This window comes from Solea solea, chromosome 7 (assembly GCF_958295425.1).
Source record: "Solea solea chromosome 7, fSolSol10.1, whole genome shotgun sequence".
NCBI lineage: Eukaryota > Metazoa > Chordata > Actinopteri > Pleuronectiformes > Soleidae > Solea > Solea solea.
The window spans coordinates 10,620,000-10,647,856 of NC_081140.1; the positions used below are offsets into that span (position 1 = coordinate 10,620,000).

The 27,857-nt window shown below is 39.1% G+C and overlaps 3 protein-coding genes across 23 annotated transcripts; 2 read left to right on the forward strand and 1 right to left on the reverse strand.

Moving 5' to 3' along the window:
* Positions 1 to 3,646: 3,646 nt before the first annotated feature.
* On the reverse strand, positions 3,647 to 7,219 carry LOC131463180 (non-histone chromosomal protein HMG-14A-like). Its single transcript, XM_058634930.1, has 6 exons — positions 7,055 to 7,219; positions 5,974 to 6,003; positions 4,901 to 4,930; positions 4,776 to 4,814; positions 4,538 to 4,669; positions 3,647 to 4,435 (listed from the first exon to the last, which is right to left on the reverse strand). The coding sequence occupies exons 1-6, from the start codon at positions 7,067 to 7,069 to the stop codon at positions 4,340 to 4,342; spliced, it is 342 nt and encodes a 113-aa protein (XP_058490913.1). The 5' UTR covers positions 7,070 to 7,219; the 3' UTR covers positions 3,647 to 4,339.
* A 2,144-nt stretch (positions 7,220 to 9,363) lies between these two features.
* Positions 9,364 to 12,733, forward strand: get1 (guided entry of tail-anchored proteins factor 1). The gene is made up of 5 exons (XM_058633950.1): positions 9,364 to 9,517; positions 10,945 to 11,110; positions 11,707 to 11,774; positions 12,050 to 12,164; positions 12,367 to 12,733. Exons 1-5 carry the CDS (start codon positions 9,428 to 9,430, stop codon positions 12,438 to 12,440), a joined length of 513 nt encoding a protein of 170 aa, XP_058489933.1. The 5' UTR covers positions 9,364 to 9,427; the 3' UTR covers positions 12,441 to 12,733.
* Positions 12,734 to 14,368: 1,635 nt separating this feature from the next.
* On the forward strand, positions 14,369 to 27,269 carry sh3bgr (SH3 domain binding glutamate-rich protein). 21 transcript variants are annotated; one of them, XM_058633927.1, is made up of 13 exons: positions 14,369 to 14,541; positions 15,517 to 15,702; positions 16,389 to 16,469; positions 17,801 to 17,890; positions 19,460 to 19,624; positions 20,721 to 20,786; positions 20,873 to 20,896; positions 22,049 to 22,072; positions 22,409 to 22,435; positions 23,858 to 23,884; positions 24,976 to 25,026; positions 25,454 to 25,515; positions 26,550 to 27,269. In XM_058633927.1, the coding sequence occupies exons 1-12, from the start codon at positions 14,497 to 14,499 to the stop codon at positions 25,469 to 25,471; spliced, it is 804 nt and encodes a 267-aa protein (XP_058489910.1). In that variant the 5' UTR covers positions 14,369 to 14,496; the 3' UTR covers positions 25,472 to 25,515; positions 26,550 to 27,269. The 21 variants fall into 21 exon arrangements, with proteins under 21 accessions (XP_058489910.1, XP_058489912.1, XP_058489911.1 ...); XM_058633929.1 differs by lacking the exon at positions 23,858 to 23,884; XM_058633928.1 differs by lacking the exon at positions 22,049 to 22,072.
* The last annotated feature ends 588 nt before the right edge of the window (positions 27,270 to 27,857 follow it).

A 27,857-nucleotide genomic window follows, 5' to 3' on the forward strand; every position in this document is an offset into this window, starting at 1 on the left:
TTGATGAACTGTGATGTTTTTTTAAATAGTTATTTTAAACTTTGTACTTTAATTATTTCATATATAATTTTGTTAGTACGAGTTTCTTACAGTGGGGTGAATGTATTTTTGTATTAAATATTTAAACATTTGATCCACCTTCCCTGCTCTAAATAGTATTTGTTTTAATTATTGACTTTTTGTATGTGATTCCAATCTTTACATATTTATCTTGAGATATTCTTTGTGCTTTTAAAAAAAAAAATCCCTTAAAATCTAATTGGATGAACTCTGTGGAAATAATATACATAAAATAAATTAGTTTTACATGCCAATTTCCAGTTTTTTTTTCTTTATTTCTCAATAATAATTCTGATCAGGACTTGATGAAACAAACCTGTTGAACATGTGGATATTTTAAAAGCAGCGAGCTTCTGTTGGAATGATATTAATTTCTATAGGACTTATTTAGCGACACTGCTGCAGAGGTTTCCACAAATTAGTTTCCGGTTCAGTCTATGTCAAACCAGTTTGATGGGGTTTAGGTCTCGAGGCTGTGCTGATTTTCCAGCCTCCGACCAACTGTATTTTTAATCTCCTCCATCCCAGTGGTACATATTCATTTGTTTTTAGCACAAGAGCTTTAGAAGCTACTGAAGCACCAGATGTGCAGTTACACAATTTCCCCAATAGATCTCCCTGAGTTAACATCATTAGTATCATCATCCAAACATCAACTTGTCAGTTAGATCCTACCCCAACAATCTGTTTAAATATGTTTTATAGCAGACATATATATCCTTATTAACTGGATATGTACCCTAAGTTTTTAAAGTTGCAGTTATTAAACCCTTGCTCAAAAAATCTAGCCTCAACCCAGACATTTTAGCAAATTACTGATGTACATACAATATTTCCTTTGTTTCTAAAATCAGATTTAGAATTAAGATTTCCAGCCTAGATTTAGATTCAGTACAGAAACAGCACTGAAGTTACCAATGACTTTCTCTTGACCTCAGATAATGGTTTAGTCTCTAGACTCCTCCTGTTAGATCGTAGTGCTGCATTTGACACACAGATCACAATATTCTATTGCAGATACTGAAGCAGACTCCTGGGATCTCAGGTACTGCCCTCTGCTGGTTTGAATCACATTAATCTGATAGATTCCAGTTTGTCCATGTTAATTGCTCAATGCACTGTCAATTATGGAGTTCCACAGGGCTCAGTGCTTGGACCTATATGCACATCATACACTTCCATCGTTATGCAGATGATGGACAGTTAATTTATTGATAATGCCAAAGAAACCAAATCAGATTGTTAAGCATGTCTTAATGACATGTCTTTGACTAGGATATGTCATTTGATCCACACATAAAACTAATTTCTAGATTGGATTACTGCAACATGTTACATTCAGGATGTTCCAACGGTTCTGTGAAAACCCTCCAGTTCATTCAAAATGCTGCTGCTCGGGTTCTGAGGTTCTTAGAGGTTCTCTACACGGGCCCCCTGAACGGTACAGAATTCAATTTAAAAATCCCCCTCCTCACGTATAAAGCATTTAATGCTTAGGCCCCCGTAATATTTTAGAGCTAGTTGTACATTATCATTCCAACATGGCACTTTCCACTACACAGTCGCCGCATGGCTAGGCTCGGCACGACTCTGTGCGTTTTTTTTTTTGCTTTTCCATTAGCGATAGTACCTGGTACCTGGTACTTTTTAGTACCTGCTCTGGTGAGGTTCCGAGTGAGCTGAGCCGATACTAAAGGTGTGTTTTGACCGGCTCTACTCGCCTCGCAACAGCATGTTTTAAGCAGCATTTCTACTAGCATAGTACCTGGTACCAGGTACTATTTTTAGTACCTGCTCCGGCGAGGTTCCAAAAGCCGTGCTGAGGCGAGTAGAGCCGGTGGAAATACGCCATAAATGTGCCGAAAGACTGCCAGGCCACTGATTGGCAGAGTGTCATCACTGGAATAATCATGAGCTCAACATCCAACAAAGGAATCAAATCGAAAATTGGTGAACTGTAGATCAATTCATCTCCAACATTTAGCATGCTAATGTCTAAAATCTCAATATTTAACAGAGGAGTCTGTTGTATTTAGTGACAGCACTGCCAAGAGCATCACAACCCCTGTCTGCTTTTTGATAGAGCTTATAGTTAGGGCTGGCTTGGATAAACATGAACTTTCCTTTAGTTATGCTGCTATAAGGCCTACACTGCTGGGGTAACTCCTGTGATGCACCCACACTCACTCCCTCACACTATGCTGCAGGATCCAGATCCTGGCTATTATTATTATTAGTAGTAGTAGTATTGTCATCATTATTATGCTATGATTAAAATTGATATCAGTATCTATTTTTTTTTGCAAGTCATGCTACTGCTTATAAAAATTACATTGTAATACTATAAAAACATCACAACCGATATTACTGATACATCTGCTCCTGGTATCTCTCTTCTGTCGCTACCTCTCCCTATCCTCTCCTCAGTCCCCCATTTTTCCTTACACCCCATCCAGCCGAGGCAGATGCTCATTGTGTGAACTGTTGGGGTTCTCTTCTCTCTAATATTGACTTACTTTGTGAAGTGCCTTCACATAATGTATGTTGTGATTAGATTAGATTTTTCTATGAACTATGGCAGTATTCAGTAATGTACTTACAGTGCACCATTGTTCAATAAATACCTCAGTGGGATCTAAGTCTTTTCCAGCACTGCCCGAATAAATATGGGGATGGTTTACATTTTGAAAGCTTATTTTTACTCACATACAGTATCTACTACATTCATGTTTTCTTAATTCCTGAAATATGTCAAATGGAGGTCATCTAAAGGATGACCTGAACTCATTTATATTTGTTTTCCTTTTCCTCAGACAGCATTACACTTACACTATTTTTGGCGTACCTCCATTTCATGAAAAGTGTTTATTAAATACTTAATAGGCCTACATATTGAAATTCATTAATATATTTTTTTGGAGAGCCATTCCTTTCAACCATTGACCATTCTGCGTCATTTATTGAATGCATAGTGGGCCCTAAATTGCAGTATTAGAATTAGCAAACGAGAAGACAAGACACACAGCATCCATCTTACGGTCTGGTAAAAAAACAGCTGACTGCTATACATTATGTTCTTACTTTATCAAATTTTTAATGAAAATACTATCTTATTGGGATGATGCTGTTGATTTTTGCTGGATATTATTGGAAAATGTTATTCACATGTTTAGTGTAAACTACAGCACCATGCACTTAAACAGCTCAACACAGAAGAAAGCACTTCACTTTGCATTTATCTTAAGGGCTAATACTATATTTAAAATGTGCCTGTCACCATAGTGCCAGATAACCTTGCTACATTTGGTTCATCATCTACTAAGTGCCAACCACTGCGTAATTTATTATATATGTACACACTGCACAACTTCGTTTAAACTTGAAAGCTACAGGAGTCAAATTAAGCAACACATTTAACTCCAGACAAGTTGGCCATGGCATTTAGACAAAGGGATCCCAGATAATATTATGCACAATAATTAGGTGGTCACGATCAGTGGCAGTTTAGTTCAAAACTGTTCATATCATCTTGCATTGATTAAAATCCAATCACTGAACACAGAATGAAGTGGTTAGGAACATGGAATACAAACAAAGTTTCATTTTAATTGTCATTTAATATAATTCATACAGAAAAAAAAATCCTTTTCTTTTTTTTTAAAAAAAGGAGGAGACTGTACATTAGTAAAGAAACCCCCAAACCACATACCCACATTGTGTGGTGTATACATTTTGTAGTAAAAAAACAGAACAAAAAACAGTTAATCTGAAAAGACAAAACCACAGCATGTATGATTAGCTATGCTCAACTGTGCAAAGGAGACAATATGGATATTTTTAACAGTCCTCAAATGTACCATTACAAACTGCATAAAAATATCCACATGACTAATGCCAGTACTAGTGAAAATAATTATGTGAACAAGATGTTAATTAGCATGAAACAACTCTCAGGCTTTTTTTTCATCTCATGTCCTACCAGGCACAGTATTACAATGAACTCAAAAGCAGTACAAGTCACAAAATACCTCAACTTATCAGGAATGCCTCAAGTAAACTGAACATCAGCATGAAAAAAACCAAAGAAGAAAACCCTCAGACTTTCCCTTCACAAAAGCCATGAAATTGAAGTGAATTTTTTTGTATTCTTTAAAAGACATTTTTGTGATCACATCCCTAAAAACTCTGCTGTCATAAGAAAATAGATAAAAATATTCTCTGCATTGTACAAGAAAGGAGGAACACGGAAACTGGCAACTGTTTTTAAGGGTTTTTAGCACTACTCTGCATCTTTATCCTCCTCCTCCTCTTCTTCGTCGTCGTCTTCCTCAGCCTCCTTGTCCTCACTTTTCTCTGCCTCATCTGTGGCTGCAGCCTGTAGGGAGGATGGAGAAAACATGCTCAATTGCCTTGTTTTTATTTGAACTTGGGGCCAATTTCAGTTGGCAAGTGAAAGAAAGAGGGACAGGTTTCATACCTCCTCAGCTCCATTTTCTGCAGGAGCCTCTTCTTTCTCTTCCTGAGGTTCGTCTTCCTTCTCCTCTGGCTTTGCCTTTGCCTTTGGCTTAGCCTTTGCTGACTCTTTCACTTTTTTGGCTTTTGATGGTGCCTATGATGTTGAAAACCAGGTGAAATGTGCAAAACAATGTGACTGACCAAGAAAAAAAAAACTTCAGGATACAGCTCTGAGGTGGAATTTTTAAAAAAAGTTTTACCTTTGTCTTTTCTGGCTGTGGTTCTGCCGGTGTCTCTCTCTGTAACACAAACACCATATTAGACCAACAAAATATCGACAGAAATATGAGGCTATGTGCTGGAGATTTTGTTTTGTAGAACTCACCTCCGACAACCTTTTAGACTTTCTCCTTGGCTGAAGAGAAACACAGAGGTTATAACCTGATACATACACAGCACGTGCTGCTACACGTTATACAAAAAACACAACTTACCACTTGAGGTATTTCACCCACACAACATAATGATATTGTTATGGTATTTTACACACGGTTGTTGATACATGTGCATATTATCATTCATTTTCTTACCCAAAGTAGGTTTTTGTTTTTTTAAATCCTTTAGTTCTGTTGTTTCTTAATATGCAATCTACACATAAAAAGGTCCATAACAACATTTAGTCTCATAAAATGAACAATGAAACAAATATTACTTGACGTTTGTTGGTACTAAGCGAACGAAAGAGTACATTTCAGTATTGTTATTTGTTGATGAAAATGTGCATTAAACTATTCTTAAAACTCACAAAATGCCACAACATCTGAATCAGCTACAAAATGACTAAAGATTGAAAAAGGTTTATTAGCTGCTGAAAATATAAAGAGATAAAACAATATGAGACACTGGTGGAAAAAGTCAAACACTGTTTGTAAACAAAGTTTATAATCTGGATCCAAATTAATTGTATTGTTATGAGGACCATTTTTCTGAGTGCCAATATACAGTATAAAGTACAAATTTAAGTGTCAGGTCACTACAGTAAGGCAAGCCGAAAGAGGCCAATCTGTTTGACCAGTGCCCCCTAGAGGCTGAGGACTTGAAGCTTGTCCAGGAACAGACCACAGTGTGCACATTAAAACCAACTCAAAACTCATGTTTTGATTTAGGAGTAATTATTTACAGATCACTTTATATCTCTTGATCCAGTTGATCCCACTGCATTTTTTTGTTCTCTATCTTTATTCACTGCAACTGGTGGGCTTTTTGGCCAGATTCTCATACAAAAAAGATTAAAGGGTAAACGTAAAAAAAATAATTAATGAAAACCATCACTACACTTAACTGTGTAGTTTGGTTCAGTCGACAGTATTTTGACAAAAAAAAACAACAAAAAAAACAACAAATGTTCATTTTGGATTTTCAGATCAGCTTCAATCGGCCAAAGACATAAATACAAACCTCTATGCTTGCATCTGCTTCACCGGAGGACTGTGAGAGACAGAAAAATTAAAGAAATTACTAAAACAAGAACAACAACCATTCATAAGTGAGCTGGAGTGGGTGTGTGAGGCAGAGGGGGGATGGGCACCTCTTCCTCCCTCAAGTCACAAAGAAATTATGCAATCTTAAAAGTGGAGAGGGGGATCTCACGCGTTTCTAAATGGACTTAATCGGTTTTGAATTTATTCCAACCGGAACCTGTGGCTCATCATGCATGAATCAAAACCGTTTATTTTATTCAGTAGGCATGGATACTTTAAGTGTAAATCTGCTTTATCTTCCCATCGTGAGTGACTACACCTCCCCGCGGTTAATCCATTAAACGTCTCCGCCGCCATCATGGTTATACAAGCTGCAGGAAGGCAGCCAGATGTGTCGCTGTTTGCGCGGACATGTCAGCGCCCGTGAAGAAAAGAATGTGCACGTCGCTTTCGATGGTGCGCGCCACCAGCTTTTTTTTACTCGCAAACACAGATTAAAATCTCGACATTGTGCACTGGAATTACATACATAACTCCATTTATTAAGTAGCAACGGCAGCGCAAACATTAATCCACGATAAAGCGCACGCATCCAGCGCAAATTACGCGGGGGATTTCTTCGAAATGGCAACCTGTACATCGACGGCGGTTACACCCCTTTGTTTGGCCTCAGCACACACACACAACCTACTTATAATTAAACTACTGCCACATATGTAGCTTTTTAACCACTTAACATCGCAGTGGCCGCATTAATCGAGGCGGTTTACTCCGCGTTCAACTTCGGCGAAAAAGCAAGACGTGAACTGCGCTGTGGCTGCGTTAAGTAAAAAGGCGCCACTTCCCTGTATTAACAGTAGACACGACAGACCTGAGCAGAGGTGGACTTCACACACAATGCACATGGACACCAGCCATTACTATCTTACATTACAGCACATGCTCCGGGGAAACGCGTTCAAAACGACATAAAAACACGCCACGTGCATTTAATTAACGTTAATACAAATATACTGTATCTCTCTCTAGAGAGCGAAATTCTACACATTTTAACTTACTTTTTTCCTTCCCATAGTTGCTTTGGATTTTAGGGCGGAGAGACCAAAAAAGTACTGCCTTTAACACAGAATGAGACGTGAATGTATTCTTGCTACACCTCTGTCCACACCTCCTCCTGTGCTGCTGACTGTTTAACTTAACATAAACGTCCGAGCAGGACCAGAACTAGCTCAAACCGGATTGGAGCCCTCTCTGGTATATTTTATCCCTTATCCTACCAAAGCTGCCTGGAAGAGCAAAACCCCGCCCCTGGCTTCCTGTGATTGGCTTTGAGGTTGAGGCAGCATATTTTTGAACCACAACATCTTACCTGTGTGGGCAGGATGGCGTGCCAATCAGTGAGCACAGTCAACTGTCACTGAGGGTGTGAGAAAAGCGAACGAACCTCTTATAGTTTGAATTTTCTGCAATTGTAGCAATGAAACTATCTGCCCCTTTTTTGTTTATTGTTAAATCTCCTGAAAACTCCAGAAGGATTCAGAATCTCACTTTTTTTGGGGATCTATTTATAATCTAAACCTTTAAAAAACAAACAAACAAACCTTAGTTGTTACTTTGTTGAAAAGATAGTTTCAAATGTTTTTGTAAGTGTGGTTGTTTGAGGTATTGACACATTAGACTCACCTAATAAAATGTATATCTTAAGAATGTGTTTGCATCTTTTTTTGGCGTTAGACTGCCTTTTGTGACAGTAAACTGCAGTTTGTAAACAACTCACTCCCTACACCGAAGTCAATAGTAAAAAAATCATACATTTTACAATACAGTACAAAATAGTTGTTGGTCCACATGTTGCTTCCATCAGTTCAAATGTTGTGACTTCAGATTTAGAAATCCTTCTTTCAGATTTAGCTTAGTGACACAAACTACGAAATAAGGCAGGAGTTAAACTGCAGCTCCTGTGTCCCTGTGAGGTAAAAATGGGCTACTAACAGTTTCTATCTGGAGTTTCAAGTTTAAATTTCTATCTATTTTATTTTCATCTAAGACATGAAAGAAAAGTGCATATCAATCAGCTAGCAATCTGAAATAAATAGGCCTTGATGAAAGGTCATGAATTAGTAGTCATAATTAAAAAAAGGATGTTTATGTTGTGTAAGCAAAAAAATGTGATTTCAATGTAATAGTTTCAATTATATGATTGCCCTTTATCTTGTTGTACATGTGCTGATGTTATTATATCTGTTCTATGTTATTGTAATTACTAAATAACTTTTATAAAATACAGCAGTGCTTAATAAATTATGATTTAATTCACACGGCCAGTAGGAATGCTGTTTTCCTATTTATTTTAGAAAATACTAACAACTTACTTCCGCGTCCACGTTTCTCATGTGCTGGACTAAACAAGTTAAATGTTTTGCAAATACGATTGCAGGTCTGTAGCTAATAACCAGAATAACCTGAACGGCCTAATGATAATGTCCCGGTGTTGTGCCGAAAAGAGACTGCTTGCCGAAAAACGACTGCCCACGACAGGAACGCGCATCAGTTCAGAGGAAGTGAGCGTAGGTCTACTCGTAGATATAATATACGTCAGCTGGCAGGCGCAGCACCGAGAGAAAGTTTTTTTTGTTTTTGTTTTACTGTGCAATAGAAATGTCCTGTAGCCCAAGTGAAGAGGCTACGGAAAAAGAACGGCGCAGATAAAATGATGAGGGTAGATGCTTTACCTTGCCACCTTTATTGTTGTTGTTGTTATCGTTGTTGCAATGTGATTTTACACCGCTTTGATCTATAAATAAAGTTATGTTTCAATACCTCAGTTTCAATGATTTTATGAAGATTAGGAAATAAATGCAGAAAAAATTTGCAGGAGTTTTTCATAACAAATAATGAGAAATTAGTAGCCTAAATCTCAAAGTGCTTCCAACAATAAAGAGACAGTTGTGTTGTCAAGGGAAACATTAAGGGCAGTCAGATTATTGTCCAGCAGTAAGATTGCCTTCCCTCGCATGTCAGACTTGTGAAATAATTATGATGTATAACAATAAGGTGAAAGCGTGTACAGTTTACAATCTAAATAGGACCTAGATAAAATAATCAGTTTATTATTTGAAATGGTTTTAAACAAAAAAATGGATAGGAGATACAGATAAGAGGAATACAGAAAGCCTTTAAGTCACCTCGCAATTAACCAATGACACCATAGGTTAGGCTAATTGATCATAATCCATCAGGCAACTGGTCCCAAGAGACTGAAAATGGATCGACATTGTGAGTAGACCAACGCTCACTTCCTCTGAACTGATGCGCGTTCACGTCGGGGGCAGTCGTTTTTCGGCAAGCAGTCTCTTTTTGGCACAACACCGGCACGGAAGCAGTGAAGAGTCATTCAACTCACTCACAGAAGGGGGAGGAGGAGAGCAAACATGGCGGCCGGGTACGCGTGGTTCCTTGTGCTGGGCTCGGTTTTTCTCTGCAACCTCATGAAAACACTCCTGCCTTCCATTTCCTCTTTTGTAAGTAAAGCTGTTATGATATATGACACCGGCGAGTGTTGAGTACAGAGCAGCAGCACTGTATTATTACCGCTAGCGTTTTTAGCTTAGTCTCAGACTGTCATATTAGCTTAATTTACTGTACTGTTCAATTGAAGCTACATGGGTGGGGTTGTCATCAGAGCCCCAACAACGGGGGGGGCGGGGGGGGGGGGGGGTTACCTAACGGTAACACATATCACCATTGTGGACGTTGTTTACATATTAGCATTACGGCTAAAGATGCGCAACGTAAGGCCAATGGCTAGCGTTTTTGTCGTTTGGCAGCGACACAGAGCAGAGCGTGATCGATCCTCTACACCCACAGTCAACAATAATAATAATTTTATTACACTCTACTGCCTCCATAACAGGATCTCCTTTAGTATCCCACCGGCTTCGTTCTCATGACGTTCTCTCACAGTCTGTTCCAACGGTCAGAAGTGAATTGGGGGATAAGGCTTTTATGTTTGCTGCTCCATTTGCCTGGAATGAACTACAGAACGATTTGAAACTTAAAGGCACGGTCTCACTGGACGTTTTTGGGAGAATGTTGGGCGACTTGCAGGCAGACACATCTGTCTTTAGATGGGCTGCTGACTGTTTGTGTGTGACCTTGTTGTACTTTGTTTGTTTGGAACTGTGCTGCGGCCTGTCTTGGCCAGGACACTTGAAAAAGTAGATATTTAATTTAACGCAATGTGGTTTTTCCTGGTTTAATAAACAAAGTATGGGATTGGAATTGTTCCTTCATATCTTACTTGATTCTTCATAGCATTGAGTCAATAAGGTGTTGGGTCCATTCCACATAGATTTCCGTTCATATTGACATGACAACATAATGTGGTGGTGCAGAATAGACGGCTGCACATCCATAATACCACATACATCTCAACGTTGATTTATTGGATTGAGATGGTGTGTGGTGGGCAATTAAGTTCAGTTTAGTTATTTTAATGTAAGAGCTTGAGCCATGGCATGTTATGGGTTAGGGTTACCAAGTGAAGTAATCAACTTGTGAGAAAATGGTAACTTATTTTCTCACAAGTTGATTACTTCACTTCTGTACTTGCAGACTAGACTTGTACCAGGTCAGAGTTTGAGATTTATTGTCACTTAGCAAATTGTGAGTCGACCCAGAATCTGTGGTACAATAATTTGCACCATAGATCATACGGAAGCAGACAACATGACCTAACACTTAAAAACTAATTTGTCTTCAATTTGGGTATGACAAAACATTTTCTCAGTATGGGATTCAAAACTGTGAACCTGCATACAGATTGGGACATGACATTCATGTACCCATATGGTACAGCTCTGGTGATTGAATGAGGCTTGACACAACTTCAGATCTTTTCTTTTTTCCTTGTTTTACCAGCCCAATTTCCCCCTCTTCTGTTTTAAAGCTCACAAAGATGGTGCAGAAAGATGCTGAGCAGGAGAGTGAGATGAGAACTGAAATCCAGGAGATGAAGAAGGAGCAGTCCTGCATCAGCATGATGGATGAATTTGCTAGATATGCCAGACTGGAGCGAAAAATCAACAAAATGACGGACAAGCTGAAAACACATGGTGAGGGACAGGAGTTGAATGTAAAGAGGAGCAACGTTGTGACAGGAGCTCTAATGATGATGCTCACAGACATCCTTTAAAAAAAAAAAGCCTGTTATGTTCCAGCCTCAGGATGATCATGTTCGAGTACAGCAAGTGGCTTGACAGAATTTGTAGGTGATTTTTTTAGTCTTCAGTGAGATACATGGCCTGTGTTGTACTACATTCATCCAATTACAGTTTTTTGCCTAGTCTTGCTACACTGAATAGCTAAATCATAATTCTACCATTGTCCATCTAGGGGAAATCTGCACAGTTCCAAGAAGATCAAAAGTATTTGAGTTAAATGTCCAAAAATATACATCATGTAGCATATCTGTATAACTTGTATTAATTGTTTGTACATATTTGTGCGTCTTGCCCAAGACCTTACAAACAACACTGTTGTATTACATGCTGTATGACAATTTGCCCTGAATTAACGCCAATGTTTGTGATTATTTCCAGTGTTTCACATTTACAGATACAGTAAAACAGGCACAGTGGCAGAATAAATAAACATGACTATAACAGTCAGTGTATGACACTAACAGTTAAGTGTGTTTTGCCTTTTGCAGTGAAATCAAGAACTGCACAACAAGCCAAAATGAAGTGGGTGGTGAACATTGTCTTTTATATACTGCAGGTAGGTGGAGATTGTAAATAGATGCACAAATTAATTCCGTAGTAGACTGTTGTGTAACTATAACGCACAAGGAGTGCTACTTAAGTATACAACTGTAAGTGACTCCTGATAGTATAATCCTCCATTTAATGCCTTAATTGTGCTTAATTTTGGCAAATACATTTTTTTTGACATTAGGACATCATATTCACACATATTATAAGACATAAGAAGTTAGTAAAATATCTGTCATGTTTTATGTACCTAATACAGTTTGTCTCTCTGTCATCGGTCAGGCTGCTCTGATGATCTCTTTGATATGGAAGTATTACTCTGATCCAGTGACGGTGATCCCCAGTCGATGGATTGCCCCAGTGGAGCGCTTAGTGGCTTTCCCAACAGGAGTGGCAGGTTATTAATATATGCTGTACTGTTGCATGAGGAAATTTGTTCTGGTCCCAGAGTTTTCACCACTTATTAGTATTTAAAAAAAATTAAAAGAGTTTATGTACAAATGTAAGTGGGACACCTCAAATACAAGTATACTACATGCAGGAAATACTTGTCATGAATTTCACTGTTCAGGATGTTCATAGATGTTCTTTTCTTTCAGGTGGAGTGGGAATCACATGCTGGCTGGTAGTTTGCAACAAAGTAGTTACACTTGGTCTTTCGGCCATGGGCTAGAGATTAAAGCTGTGGTCACAACCATTTAACACACAGTTTTCTTAAATTATTATGAAACATTTTGTTGATGAAAGCTTTGTTTTGTTAGATTATTGTTTTTGTTGGTCAACGTGTGAAAATGCAGTGCATTTTGGTGTTGGCCGTCTTATGTAACATGATACATTTTTGTTGTTGAATTATGTTAGGCTAATTTATTTTGAAGATGTGAAAATGTTTTTGTTCATGTATTTGTTCAAAGTGTAATTGTCTGGAAATATTGAAATGTGTTTTTAATAAAATATATCAAAAGAAAACTGTGTGTGGTACATTAATTGGGACCATAGATAGAAAATACTGTAGCAGAGAGCTTCACCTCTTGAAATAGTTTGGCATTCAAAACTGTGATCCTACATACAGATTGGGACATAACATTCAGGATGCCATTGCTAATGTTTTAGAAGTTGCAATAGCTCCATAAACCTCAGCAATAAAATAAAAGCACTTACTTCAGTTTCTTGGGTTAGATGATACATTTGTTGTGACCCTTGACCAAGTGGTACAGTTCTGAATGAGGCTTGACACAATTGAAGATTTTACCCCTGAATCCTAAAACGCAGTAAGAGAAAAAGAATAAAGAAACAAACAATCCTATTCACATATCTGTTGTACAACTGTTACAATTACACTTGTGAAATGCTTTTGTGGGTTATGTTGGACAAGATTCCCACCTTATAAATGCTCTCAACCTCTTTATACCTTTATGCTCTTGTTCGATCTCCTCTGCAGCAGGCTGTGATGCTGAGTAGCTTCAGTAGTCTCATGGAGCAAAGTATGCAGGACCCAGGCCTGGTTGATGTGCTTTGAAAGGACCTGACAAAGGAATTGTATAAAGATGATAAGAAGAAATTGGACAATATGAGAAACAATTAAATCATATTTTCTGCCTGCACACATATAAAAGCTTTCCAACTTTAAAGGCACCACGCAAAGCTTGTGCTTCCTATATACACAATTATTTGACAATGATTTAAAGTATATCTGACTCAGCATGAGTGAGCAAAGGAACAATCATCGACCAACCCATGAAATGCTACCATCTGACTCAGTCCTGCAGTGCCACTCTGTGGCAATGCTGGAGATGCCTTCAGCCTTTTTATTTTCAGTTAGTGCTTCAGTCTCACACCTGGTTAATAGATATATTCATTATCAAAAATCACATAACACAAACATACAGTGCATGTCAAATAGAAACTGTATTAACAAGTGAAGTTTTGGCTAATTTTTACTGACATGGTGAAGTGAAATTCAAACATCCGTGATGATAAAATGCATTTATTTTCTCTAGTGTCCATCACGGCCAATAAGTTGAAAACCATAAACAGTCAAATAAACATAGTTTTTAAGTGAGCACAGTCAAAATGGGCTGCCTCTCCCTCATAATCATCACCTGTTTGATTGCTGGTGTTAACTTAAATGCCCTGAGGTCAGCCTTGGTCTTCACCTTACAACATACTGGCCCTGCTGCTCATGACTGAAGAGGCATAAGAAAATAAAAATGTAATGGCTCATGCAGGTGCTTTTACTTTAATTTACTTTTACAGGGGGTGACACCTGGACATGTAATAGCCCAGTTTTACAGCAAAACCTGGCCTTAAATTGAAAACCAGTTGAATAGTCAGTGACGTTGAACAGGTCCGAGTGCCTGCGTTTGAAAAACCAAAGCCTCACAGCCTACAGTGCTGGTCAGGACTATTTCTGACTGTCCATATATGAACTCAGCAGGAGGCTGGAGACTAACTTCACTGTCCCTCTGCACAGACAGACAGCTGAGGTCACCAATCAGCCTGTGTGCCGCTGCTGCTCTCGAGACCACGTCCCACCAATCCCGCACTGATGGAGACAAAAATAGCCTGAGCAGTGTGCGTGTGCGCGCGCGTGTGTGAGTGCGCATGTGTGCGTGCGCGTGTTCTCACTGCCATGCCTTGGCTGCGCTCTAATAATAGAGGCGGCTGCCTGCTCCTTTAAGAGCCTACTTGTTGCACCTTCTACAGAATTGATTGATATTTACGTTAAAACAATGGTGATCAAAGTGTTCCTCGCGACTTCGTCGGGCTCCACCGCGGTAAGCATCCACCCTGTGACACCGATTCCTTATGATTTAAACAGAATAGCTACTTCACGTAAACCGATCAGCACTTTCCCCTCACTGACTCCACAGCGAGAAATTATAAATTAAAGATACTCGCGTCTGATTTAACCCGATTGAAAAGACCATTGACCTGTTTATGACTTGATTCCTGTGTATATGTATGTTGCTTTCTTAGGTTGGTCTCATTCACATGCAGAGTTTTGTCGAACACGGACACCCGCACTTTATTTTGGCAGGGACCCCGATTTAGACCGCATAGACTGAGTTTATCCCCAACTAACAAACGTTATACTTGTATTTATGATCAGATTCAGCATGAAGTCAGTGTCTTAATGCATGAGGTAGCTGATAATCTCTGCAGGGGCAGTGATTGAACTCTTAAAACAGGTTTCATTTAGGCAAAGCTACATAAGCAGCTTGCTCTGGTTCACTGGTGTCATGGTGGCCCACTTGGACAGGAGTCAGGACTGTTGTCTCACTGCAGAGAGAAAGACCTGTTTTGTTTCTCCTGGGTTTGCCTGTATTCATGGGGGGGAAAAAACAAACAAGTCCCCAATCCAAATAGGCAAAACTTTCTCACCAGTGTTTCCCAAACTTTTCATAGATCAGACCGTCTTTTAAAATATGGCAAGCTGTCATGACCCAATTCACAATATAAATGGTGATAAGAGAAAATGTGTGCATGGTATAACTTTTCTGTGTACTTTAATTTTGGAAACATAATCTTATTTTGAACAGGTAAAAATGTTATTATTATCTCTATTTCCAAGAGATACGTGTTTGATAAGTAATTCACAACTTAATTTTATGAATGCCATGTGTTATTTATTCATTCTTAATTCTGACCCAGTCTCTATCTATCTGTCTGTCTGCATTTTTATTTATGTCCTTTAAAGCACTTTGTAAGTAAAAGGTGCATATAAAAACTTAAAAAAACCTGCTTCCCAGATCAAGAAGAAGCAACAAGATGTGGTTGGCTTCCTGGAGGCTCTTAAAGTGGACTACACTGAGTTGGACATCGCCGGCAATGAGGATAACCGCATGTGGATGAGGCAGAACGTTCCAGAGGAGAAGAAGCCTGCCAACGGCATCCCACTGCCCCCTCAGATCTTCAATGAGGAGAGCTACTGTGGGGTAAGGACGTATTTACAGTGAGGACACTTTACGCTGAAGACTCACGTTAGCATCTCCACAATGTGGACACCTGTGTGAAACTGCTCAGACTTAACATGACATTTAACCCTTAGAACACAGAGCATTTAGGCTGCTTTTTCCCCCATTATATATTATAACGTATATACAGAGTTTATAAGAATGTGCAATATAAAGTGTCTTATATCCTATTTGTCAGCACAACCTATAGACAATCTGATGAAAATTCATGCAGAATTTGTGAAATTTGTTAGCTTGGCCCGTTTTTATGAACACAAATGAAAGAAAAACTTTCTATTCTGTGACTTTTGCACAATTATCACTTTAAAATAAAAATATGCAGTGTCAAAATTAATCATAACTTTGACTCAACAACACATTTTGTAAAGCCTGAAGATGTGACATATAAACCCCCCCCAGGATGTCCATATAAGGAGTTGTGTATTATTCCCGCAGCAATTTACCAAGGGTTAATGTGACCATTGGGACATGTGGGTAAATAATAAAGTGATCTGTAAAGTGCCATTATAATTGAAATGCAACTCTGAGTTATTATTTTAAGAGATAAACTTTTCTTTACTCGTCATCGATGACCCTCGCTGCTCTGGACAAGTTAACGTACGTGCCGTATTTATGTGGTAAATTGTCTTAATTATATTTTCCTGCAGGACTACGAGACATTCTTCAATGCCAAGGAGGATAACTCAGTGTATGCTTTCCTGGGGCTGCCTCCTCCTCCTGGCTCAAAGGTTAGACCTACTAACTACATCATAACTACATTATAATCTGAACATAATAATCCAATTCCCCCCCACATCCAGGCTGTAAATCTGCTCTGATGTGATCTGTTAGTATAATGATACAACGTTAGCTGAAGAGTTTCAGTTATAGGCTCAGTTCAGTTAAAAATAGTCACTTCTGATGAATTCGTAATTAGTGTATTTTGCATATTGCTTACAAAGACAGTCAAAGTGAACCAGGACGTTGCCCAAACATTTAAAGCACAACTACACAGTGCAACATACTTTATAGAGAAACACACAGTTTATATCATACATAAAATCAGGTTGTAAGATCTTCAGCAAGTTGGTCCACCATCTCAAACATCTATCTTCAAGGATGAAGGAGCGTAATTTGTCATTCAACATGTAAGGAACATGAGGAATAAGATATGGTAACCACTGGTCTCTGCAAAAAAGTTACAAAAATATAATAAAATAAGTAAAAGGCAGCCTAAAAAAATAGAACCAACAAATCGTGCCTTTTTCCACACGTATGAGTCAAAACATGAACGTCTAAACTAAGACGGGGTCGGACTGGAGAAAAAAAGTGGGAAGAAAACAGCAGACTTTCATCCTCCTGATATCACAATAAAGATATTTGTGTTGATATTTCACAGTATTTCAAAGTAAAAGTGCTTGTTGAATGATGTATATTTATGATGTAAAATAAATCTATTAATATCAAAAACAGAGAAATACATTTGTAAAATTGAGTAAATAAGAGCGTAAACAGTCAAAGCGTATTATCACTGTAATTAAAACACCAAACAAGCTTACATATACAGATTTAATGTTGAATTTAATACATTCAACAATGTGATAAATACAACTGTATATCTTATTATTACTAATATAAAAACATTGCTAGCAAACATACCTAGTATTATATACTGTATATATTCTACCACTTCACTGGCAGCTGTGCGTCGGCCACATGCGCTGCGTTTAAAGGAAGAGGAGGTCGAGGGCCATGTGGTGGTGGGCCACATGTAATCGACTGGGAAGCGACATGTGGCCCGCAGGCCACCAGTTTGACACCTCTGGTCTAATCCATTCAAATATTTGAACCAGATGTCACAGTTCAAACCAGACCATTTCAAGTTAACGACAGTGACAAATGGACGATGAGATGGTGAATTTAATTTCAGTCGTCACTGTCATTTTCCAAGCCTTTCACTGATATTTCACTATTGAATTGGTTGAAATAGAAACATTTTTTGGTTTGACAGTATTCAAAGTTTCATGGACGGATTCTGTAGAACTGATTTATCTCAAACCCGGTCATTTTATCGACACAGGAAGCACAACAGGCTGATAAGGTGCACATTGTGGAGAACGGGAACCATGCCAAGGATATGAATGCAGAGGGAAACCAAGATGACTCGACAGTAATGCTGTTGTTTTTTCTGCTTCACTTCACTGTGTCTCACCTTTTCCTTCTCCATACAGTGTCTCTTAACATCCTCCCATTCCGTCCAAACCTGTCACTTTGAACAGATTCGTAATTTCCCAGTCATCACACCTGACTACTTTTTTTCTGTTTTGCATGAGTGAATGTTCTTTATTTCCCAGTACCAAAGTAAGGGGTTATCATTATAACACTGTGGTTCTGCATCAGACTGTCGCAGAGTTGTGGAGCAACCTTTAGCTCATAGTTTCCTCCTCTCTTTCATCTCACTGTACAGAGGCCTATAGCCCAAAACTGAAGATACCGAAGAACATACTGAATATAATTTAACTCTGGATTAGCCATCTAATATATAAAGACAAATATAATTCTGCATACACAGAATTTTACTTGTTTTATTTGAGATAGAAATCTCGTTCACGGGAAGACCTGACAAAGATAGCTCACCAGTTACAGTTTAGTTAAATAATACACAACACATACATATATAAAAGCTGTATGTTGTTTCCAACATGAGTCCCCTCTGTTTATTAAATAATGTTACCTTCAGCAGTGAAGACTGTAAGCAGGCGGGAGTGACTATCCTTGCTCTGTCCAATGATATGTACTTTTAAACTCTTAAAATCCACAAACTAGCACATCTGAGGTATTGAACTCTTCCTTTAAGACCATGACTGATTCTCAGTGATTGTTGGATATGTATTGATTGTAACAAATCTTTGATTTTCATCCAGGTTACTGACAATCCAGTCGCCCAACGTTTTACTGCTACTTCTGTCTCTCTCTCTCTCCGTCCACCACAATAATGACTAACATTAGAGCTGAACAAAAGTAAAGGGACATTCTTAAGTAAAGGGACATTCTAAAGTGAAAGCGCTTAACATAGACAGCATCTATAATATTGGGGTTTCAGCTTTGATTGAGAGGTGAAAGTGGGCATGACTAGAGATGTCCATGAGACATTTGCTGATGATTGATCACTGTTTTCGTACATTAAGTTACGTTAAGCTTTTTCATGTTAAGCGTTTCAGAATGTCCCCAAGTAAAGCAAGACAGCTTCATACAGCAACACTGTGGCTGCAAACACCACAAAGCTCCTGTGAAAAGTTTCTACTACTAAAAATAAGCCTGCACATTCTGTAGGACTTTACAATTGTATCTTAGAATCGATCACAATTTTGGTTCCTTGCTAAAGTAATGGTGCAGAATGTCTGCCACCAGCGATCAAGCGCGTCCTGAACAGCTGCCTGACGACGTGCCTGCATGTGCCACTCACAGCTGTTTCCTGCATGCAGTCTAGACAAGTAACGACATACAACACATAACTTACCAAAATACCGTAAAACACATAAAAGACTCTCTCTCACTCACAAAAGTCATGGACCGTAGGGTCCTAGAGACCACAGAAATTCATTGAGGTAGAGGTTCCGCACTTGTAGTTTCAGACCTTCCCTGACTTCTGAGCCGACCTCCTCAGTGCTGTTTTTAACTTATACTCACATCTTTTGTTGCCTTTCATCACAAGTTGTTGTTTTCACCTCATAATAAGGAGGTTCCAGTGGAGGAGCGCAATGGGAATGCACACGGAGAGGAGGAGCAGGCAGAGGCAGCAGATGATGCTGAGGAGGTAGCGGAAGAAGAAATTGCAGATGATGAAGCCAAAGAAGGAGATGAGGCTCCTGCAGAAGAGGAGGAGGAGGAGAAGACAGTGGAAGTAAAAGAAAGATGAAGTCACAAAATTCACAGTATTTGCTTCAGCCTCCTCGTTTGGCCTCTCCCTCCACTTCCTGATTGTTCTTAATGATCTGTTCCCTTTCACCTTTTTAACACTCCTGGAATGCTCTGTTCAACATCTATTTTTCCCCTTTAATGTTGTCTTTTTCCTTCCTGACAAGGGTTTGCCTCCGTTTTAAGTTCCCGTCTTCCTGGTTCTGCACCTCTTTCTCTAGTCTCTCTGGATTCAGTCCATCACTAACACACAATATGCAAAATTCCCTTTTAACATTTTCTTTTTTTGTTTGTCCCTTTAGCACCACCGGCCATTTAACCTGTTTCTTCATGCATTTCTGAAAGTTTTTATGTGTTTCTCTTTGTTTTAAATTCTTTCTTAATTTCTCACCTACCTTTTTTGTACTGATGACACTTTAGCTCTTGCACATAGAGACCATATTAAAGATGCAGTAGGCAGGATTTTCTCTTTAATATTCCTTCAGTGTAATGTAAATCAAGTGATCTGAGAGAGAACAACTCCTCTGCTCTTCAGCGTATGTTTATAGCCTCAGGCTTTGATCAATCACAAGGCAGTTTTAGCGAGTGACAGGAGACTTTGACAATTCTTAGCACAGCTCAGACAGAGAGGGGGCACTGCTACTGGAGTTTCACTAAATCTACTCTGTATAGCGGTTATTTTTGGTGCTGCAGCACCAACAAAGCCTTCCTATGCTGCAAAGAATCCTCAAAAGGAGAATTAACGCAATAAACCATGTGTTAATATTGGCAGAAAGTGTCAGAGTTGGAGAGATTAGGTTAGTCACAGGTTGCATAGGAAACATCCGTGCTAATCAGATGAGAGGAGCCCGGGACAGAGAGTACTGATCCCAAAATGTGACCATTTTCCACCATCAGCGTTTTCTCTAGAAATCCTGCCTGCTGCAACTTAAACAGTCGTGTTCAGTGTGTGTCAGTATGATTTAGCCTGATCTGTGAGTGATGTTGTGTCTCTGTATGAATGCACAGTGAATACTGTTTATAGGGTATACTATTGTCCATATAGTCTGACGTCTCTAAGACTGTCTCACCTCCTCTTTTAGCAGGCCCATGGAGATGAGGTAGAGGAGGAGGAGGAGGAGGAGGAGGTGGAGGAAGAGGAAGAACAGGTGAGTCAATTTAAAGCTCATGAGCACGTAACAAAATAAAAACCATAGTGTGCATGTGTTTCAGTGAATTTCTGGTCTTTGAACAGGGCGAAGCTGATGATGACGACAGGGTAAGAGGGGACATTGTTATTTTTTTTTTGCCAAATGCAAAAGGTGTTTTCAGTAAATGGTATTAAGAGCTCAGTAGAAATTCTGTTTCTGTTTCATATATTCTGTTTCATATATATATGGCGATTGTAGACACAGTCGCCATGCACTGTACTGTACTGAACTTACCATACATTGCATGTGAAAAACAAATACAGGATGTTCATTAACCAACTCTTTCCTCTTTTAGCTGTAGAGTTGCTGGTTCAGATGGAGTGATCTGACCAGTCGTCACCAATGCCCAACCATGTCTGCATGCCTTCTTTTAAAAACCTTTTATATACAAGTGCTTACAAAATTTATTTGACCACCTGTCATAAAAATGAGAATAAATATGTTAACCACTATACATATATACATGGTTATGTATATATGTATACATATCCATGTATATATAATGTATATGACACACTGCTACGCACTCTCATATACAGCTATATCCACATCCACAACAACACCTGAATACTTTGATCTAACATGAGCTAAACATACGGTTTCTATTCACTGTCAAATTAATATATTAACATATAATGCACTGTCAAAGAGTTCTATTAATAATGACTGAAACTAAAATATTGACTCATTATAGTAATTACAGACAGGCATTACAGACTCTCTAGGTAACCTGTGCTTTAACAGTATGATGCTAATGCTTACATTGAATGTTTGAATCTTCTGACTCACTTTTAAAACATACTGTATTGTCCTCACAAATCAAATAATCCAGTTCTAATCTGTAATGTTTCTGGCAGAAGAATGGCAGCTATATTGCCAATGGTCTGTCTTTTTTCCCCAAGTTACTGATTTTCTATAATATTTCTCCTCTGAAGTAGCTGCTTATTTCTGTTTTACTCATTTTATTTCATGGCCTATACAGCTGGCGTCTTTTATTCAACATTTATTACATACTACATTTACTACAAAATAACGGATCAGTTTATTTGATCAAATTGGAAATGGCTTACTACACACAGTGACTGGCTGACCACTTAAAGCAGCTGCATGTTAGTCAGTTTCAGGAGGCCTATCACAGCAGCCAGGCTCCTCATGAGTAAACCATATAACATTTAACTATTTCCTTCCCCACTGTCCATCTCTTGGTTTGCCCTCTTTAGGAGGAAGAGGATTTGCAGTCAGAGGTAATTGTCCGACGGTGATCACCTGCTGCTCTGGTTGATTTAGGTGGGAGGGGGGTCTTATCTTGTCTGTTATTTTCACTCATCTCTATACTCTACTTATATTTCCTCTCCATTGACCCGTTTTTTTTTGTCCTCATCACTCTTTTTTTCACCTCTCTTTCTGCTAACACCCTGTTCCTCCTCTCTCCCCAGTCCTGTGGTGGCTGTTTCCTGACAACCTCAACTGTCTCTTCACAGTTTCCATTTTAAATCAGGAGATGTTTCTGTAGTGCATGCCTGTGGTGCTCTTTTGCTCCCCACACAGCCTGCTGACGTGCAATATGTTATTCCTTATAGGAGGAAGAAGAGCTACGGCAGCTTGAGGTAGATTCATGTGATGTTGTTTTTTTTTTCCTCACTGTGTCTTGTCTATTTCCAATCTCCTATCACCTTTTTAGTCATTTTCTTCCTTTGTCACCTCCCAATGCAGCAAACTGAATTTTTTAGTATTTCCATGCTGTCAGGCCCAAAGGGACCAATCACGTTGCCCGGTGATTAGTATGGCATCAGTGGTAACAACTTTAAGAGTTAGAATAAACTATTCATGACAACACTGTTGGTCATACCGAGAGGTTTTGCTCGTTATCTCAAGTGTGTGCTCCTCCTATGCTGTTATATATGCAGTGATGATTATATTATGACCACCAGTGAATCCTCTATTAAAAAGAAGAAGAAGTCATTTACTTAATTGTGTAGAGTCACTCACTTAGGTTACATTGGTTTGACGTCTCATTCCATTTATATACTTTGTTTTTGCATTCACCCTAGCTCAAAAGCATGTCAATCACGTAAAGTTGTTTGATTTCCCCTGTGAGCAGTTCAAAACTTATTTTTGCCCCTTCACTTTTTAATTCATCAAAATTCATTTGAACAGTGCCTCATACTCACTGCCATATTCTAGAGGACAGAATATCGATGCATTCCAATTAATCCCAGTCAATTTTTATTTACCGCTTGTTAATTAAGTCTAATTAGTTAAATTTCATCAGAATGCTTAAGCCAATATGAGTGGTTCAGGGCCACACTCTAGTTCCCACTTCATTGGAAACTGTAACTGTGTGTGTGTGTGTGTGTGTGTGTGTGCGCAGAAATGATTAGTAAGATGGTAGCAAAACAAACTCCTTGTTGTGGTGCACGAATTGAAATGAACTGAAATGAAAAAGTGGAGCTGCCCAAGAAATAATAAGCAAGTGGGAGGAAAACAAAGACGACAAAGAATTAGGCGCTCCTTGCACTATCATTAGTGTTGATAATAATGAGGAGCTGCTCACTGCTGCCAGTGCCAGGGGACAACAAACACTATAAAGGGCCCCGTGCCTGTGTAGGCCCTGATATGACAAAATCTGCTCCTACACCCATCTTTGGCAGACTTCAGTTATTTCACTGCGCTTTATTATTAAACATTCCAGCCTCTGCTTGATACTGTATCATTCCTTATTCACTGCTTTGCTTTGCTTTGCCCTCTTTCCATTACAACTTTACATCTATTCGGTCAGTGTCATTCAAACCTTTCTTGCAGGAGTAAAACGAACAAGGCAGTGAGGGAGTGGTCTCTCTGTTTGCTGCATGGACTTTTCTTCTTTAGCGATGTCTGATGGTGTGCAGCATGATTGATTGTCACAGCATTGTATTTAAATGTAGGGAGATGAAGCTAGTTACCAGAAGTGCCAATATACTGTGCAGGCAGTTAGGTGGTCTGTTTTAATAACTTGAATAACATCTGACACTGATTAAATCCCCCAATAGGAAGAAGAAGAGGGTGAAGTACAAGAGGTATAAGTGGATTTCTTTATGTCACGGTTTTGCATGGTGTGAATCATACTTTGATCTATGCATGAGCTGGTTACACGCAGAGACTGCAGGTACATAGCTGTCTCTTCCGAAACACGTCTTGCATCATGTGGTTCAGTGCACCTTGTATCTGTGTGACTGAATTTAATTCAAAAGATGTCACTGCAGTGATGCAGTATTTGTGGTTGGTTCAGCCTTCCTCTGAGCTTGCCAAGACATTCATCCATCCTCTACCATTGCTGGTGCCAATCCCAGCTGACATAGAAAGGCGTGGTAGACTCTGGACAGGCCGCCAGTCCATCACAGGGCAAACATATAGACAAAGCAACCATACACTCTCACATTCACACCTACGGCCATTTTAGTGGGGCCCAGAGAAAACCGATGCAAACTCCATGCAGAAAGGCCCCTTTTTCCAACCTGTTTACAGTTGCACATTGTGGCGATGCAGTGACTTGACAGGGGGACGCACCCTTTTCTTTTATTGTCTTTTTTGTAAAATTAAGGCTTTTTTTTGCTCTGAAACAAAGAGGATGTGACAAGTTTCAAAGAAGATGGAAGAGATGGAGCAACGTTTCTTACTGTGCAATCTTTGTTTTCCTCCCACTTGCTTATCAAAAGCGAGACAGAAAGATCTATGTGTACTAACTGCCTCAAGATGTATGACGGGATGGACTCAAGTCATTACGGAATCTAATTATAGGTAGCGATGTCACCTCCCTTTGTCCCTCGGCGAGCGTGTTTACTTCAAGAATGCAGTCAACAAGAAACTGACAATGCAGCTTGAGTGATTACAAGCAATTAAATACAACATTAAGGGCTTATAGTTTCATGAGCTAACACCTTAAATGGTGCACCATCTTAAGCACCACTCTTAGCGCCACCTTAGTTTCCTCACTTTCTCACATTCCTGCTGTTGCTACTTTTAACTGCACTTCCTGGGATGACCTCTCCATTTTAACCCACCCATCACCACAGCCACTAATATGTGACGCCCCTCCCACCTTCCTGTCATTCAGAACTATGACTTTACACAACCCACATCTTTACTTTTCCCTTTAAATGCATTAAAGGAAGAAGAAGAAGAAGAAGAAGCAGAAGAAGAAGAGTTGGAAGAAACACAGGTAGTATCATAGTGTAAAGAGCAAAGTCTGTCGTGTCTGTTTGAACTGTTGCCTGTGCTTTACCTGCCTGCAGAATATATTGTTTCACTTTCATGACAAGGATGGACTTTATACACATTATTAAGACATTGTACTGTGTTTTTGTGCACATTGTACATTGGCTGTAACAGTGTAAGGGACAATAACACAGTAACTGGCAAGACGCCTTTTTTTTCTTTGTTTGGAAAGAGGGAAACACTCATCTGCTTTTTTTTCAAACCATCTTTTTTTCCTAATCCCATTAATCCCCTTCCACTTGGCCGTGGTCTAAGAGATGAAGGAGCTGAAAACAACACAAACACACTTGCATCTAATTTCTACTAGGATTTTTTTCTAAATGTGCAAATCATCTATCTCTGTCATCCATTATTGCTTTCCTTATTTACAGGAAGAAGAGGCAGAGTAGTTGAAGCCACGTGATGCAGATGATGTTGATTTACTACTGTCCAGGTACTGTAGAAGTCTTTATTTTTATACTCCTGTCATGTTTTAATGCTCCTGCTTGACCACTGGGGGGCAGTGCGACATTGGAATAACTGGTTTGCCAACATCACAGCATGAATCTTTGGCATGAATGCAAGTAACCAAGTCAATTGAATATAACAACCTATTTTATGAACAAGTAAAAGCTTGGTAATAATTGAAAATGTATGTGGCACATAACTGAGGGTTTAAGGTAATTATCAATTTTATTCACAAATGTTTTCATGTAAAGGTATTACATTGAAAATATCCTATAGCAATTATCATTAAAAGGTTATTATTTGGGTAATTGTTTGGAAATAACATGGTATGAGTGTAATATTATCTCCTTATTATCACTACTTTATTAACAAGTTGGAAATTGTTGTGGAAATAAGATACTGCAATTCTACCTACCTTTAATAATGTGAATCGTGACCCACTGAATATTGAGAAAACAAGTCTTTTTAAAATTTTTGGTTTTATTGTGAAAAATAAACAATACACAGATTTTAATCCTACACGGCTTTATATTGTACAGTTAACTCTCCTCGTCTCACCATGGTTGTCATTTGGAAAACAATTAATGCTGCAGCATATTTACAAGCGACTGCAACCACTGTCTCCATAAGTTAACAGTGCCTGTGGCTCTATAAGACAAACATCTCACACTTCCCCCTTTTGTTGTCCCTGTGAGGCAGTGACAGTGTTGCTGCTGATAAGCCTGATCTTCAAAACCTGACATGTAGTTTCTCTGTGCACATCACACATCTGTGACCCACAGCCGTAAGAGCAACAGAGCAGGCTTTGAAGGAATGGCAGAAATGCTTCTCCCTCCCCTTTGCTGTCTCCCTAACCTTACGAGCCCCCTGTCATGCCTCGTTAAAGGAAGCTGCTAAGTGAGCCTCACATGTGCCTCTGGAGCAGTGAGGATTGTTGAGGGGGGCACAGCCACTACGATGGTGGCTCCCTCAACCACCACAGAAGTGTGTGACCTGTTTTTTTTTTCCCTTACATTTCAGCCTGAAGGAGCCTCCTGTTCGTCTCTGTCCCCCGCCCCTTATGCTTGACATCTTCAGACAGCCCCTCTCACCCACTCCCCAAGGCTGCTCCGGACCCCACTGGAAACCACTGGCCATATGTTTGAAGGCAACATCAAAAAAAGTCCTAACCCATATATGCAGCCCCCGTCCTCTTTGACTGCACTGTTGACTTAATTTTTATATTTTGTGTGTCGAGTCATATTGTCCTGAAAATGTGCAGAGTAGCCATGTGGTGTCAGTTGGTTTTTAACGAGTAGCTTTTGTAAAATGCACCAGCAGTTGTTTTGTTAAAGTCAAACACATTTCTCATGTTTAAGAGATTCTAGTTTTCTAACACAGAGAGGCAGTGACCTTTTCAAAAAGAACGGAGAGAAAATACCTCAGCATACCTTAGCTCGCATCTTCGCAGCTTTAGAGGTTCACAACTCACTCTACACGTTTCTCTGTACTTTTATTAAAATGCCATGCCTTGATGACGTCTTGTATGTATGAATGCAAACTAAGACTCCTCAGACTGCTAATGGCCACATGAGAAAGGTAACACACTGCCAGTTTGCAAAACTACTCCATCACCACGACAATTACTTCTGCCCATACTTTTGTCTAATCAATGCACTTTGTTGAATAAAGGGTGAAACATGTGACTTAAGATCTGGAAGCAGTTTAAAATGCAATAAATTCGACTGGTAAAATCAGAAACACTGTGGTTCAGTTGTGTATTCTTTTAAACTCTTGTTCATATACAGTATAAATGAATGCAGCATTGTGCTGCCTGAACAGCGTGGCGACCATCAGGAAGCACATGCCTCGTCCCTAGAGATGTTGGGTTGAGGTGGATGGCAGCATTCTTAATAGATGACACAGATGAAATGGTCAGGCATTTACTGTTGTTATCTCTGTGCACCATCTAAACATTGTGTATGCGCTAAATATATCTATAATAGCCTGTCATTTATGCAGGAACCCCACCACCATTGTACAGGAGAATAAGAATGAAGGAATTTCCTCTTACGCCTTTGTTTAAAAATAAGCGCTGAAACAAAAACAAATGGAAACTTGTAAATGTTAACTGATTTGAATTTGAACTAACAATTTAAGTAAATTTAGAAAATCCCATTGTCTGACGTTATACATATTACATCATTAGTAGTAGGCGCTGGGTGCCCTCCAATCTTGACTATAAATCTGAGGGTTCATGAGATGTCAGGACGGCGTAGGACAGAAAATATTAAATATGACTAAATGACAAAGTTCAGCTACGTATGTGGACTTAATTCTAATTCTATT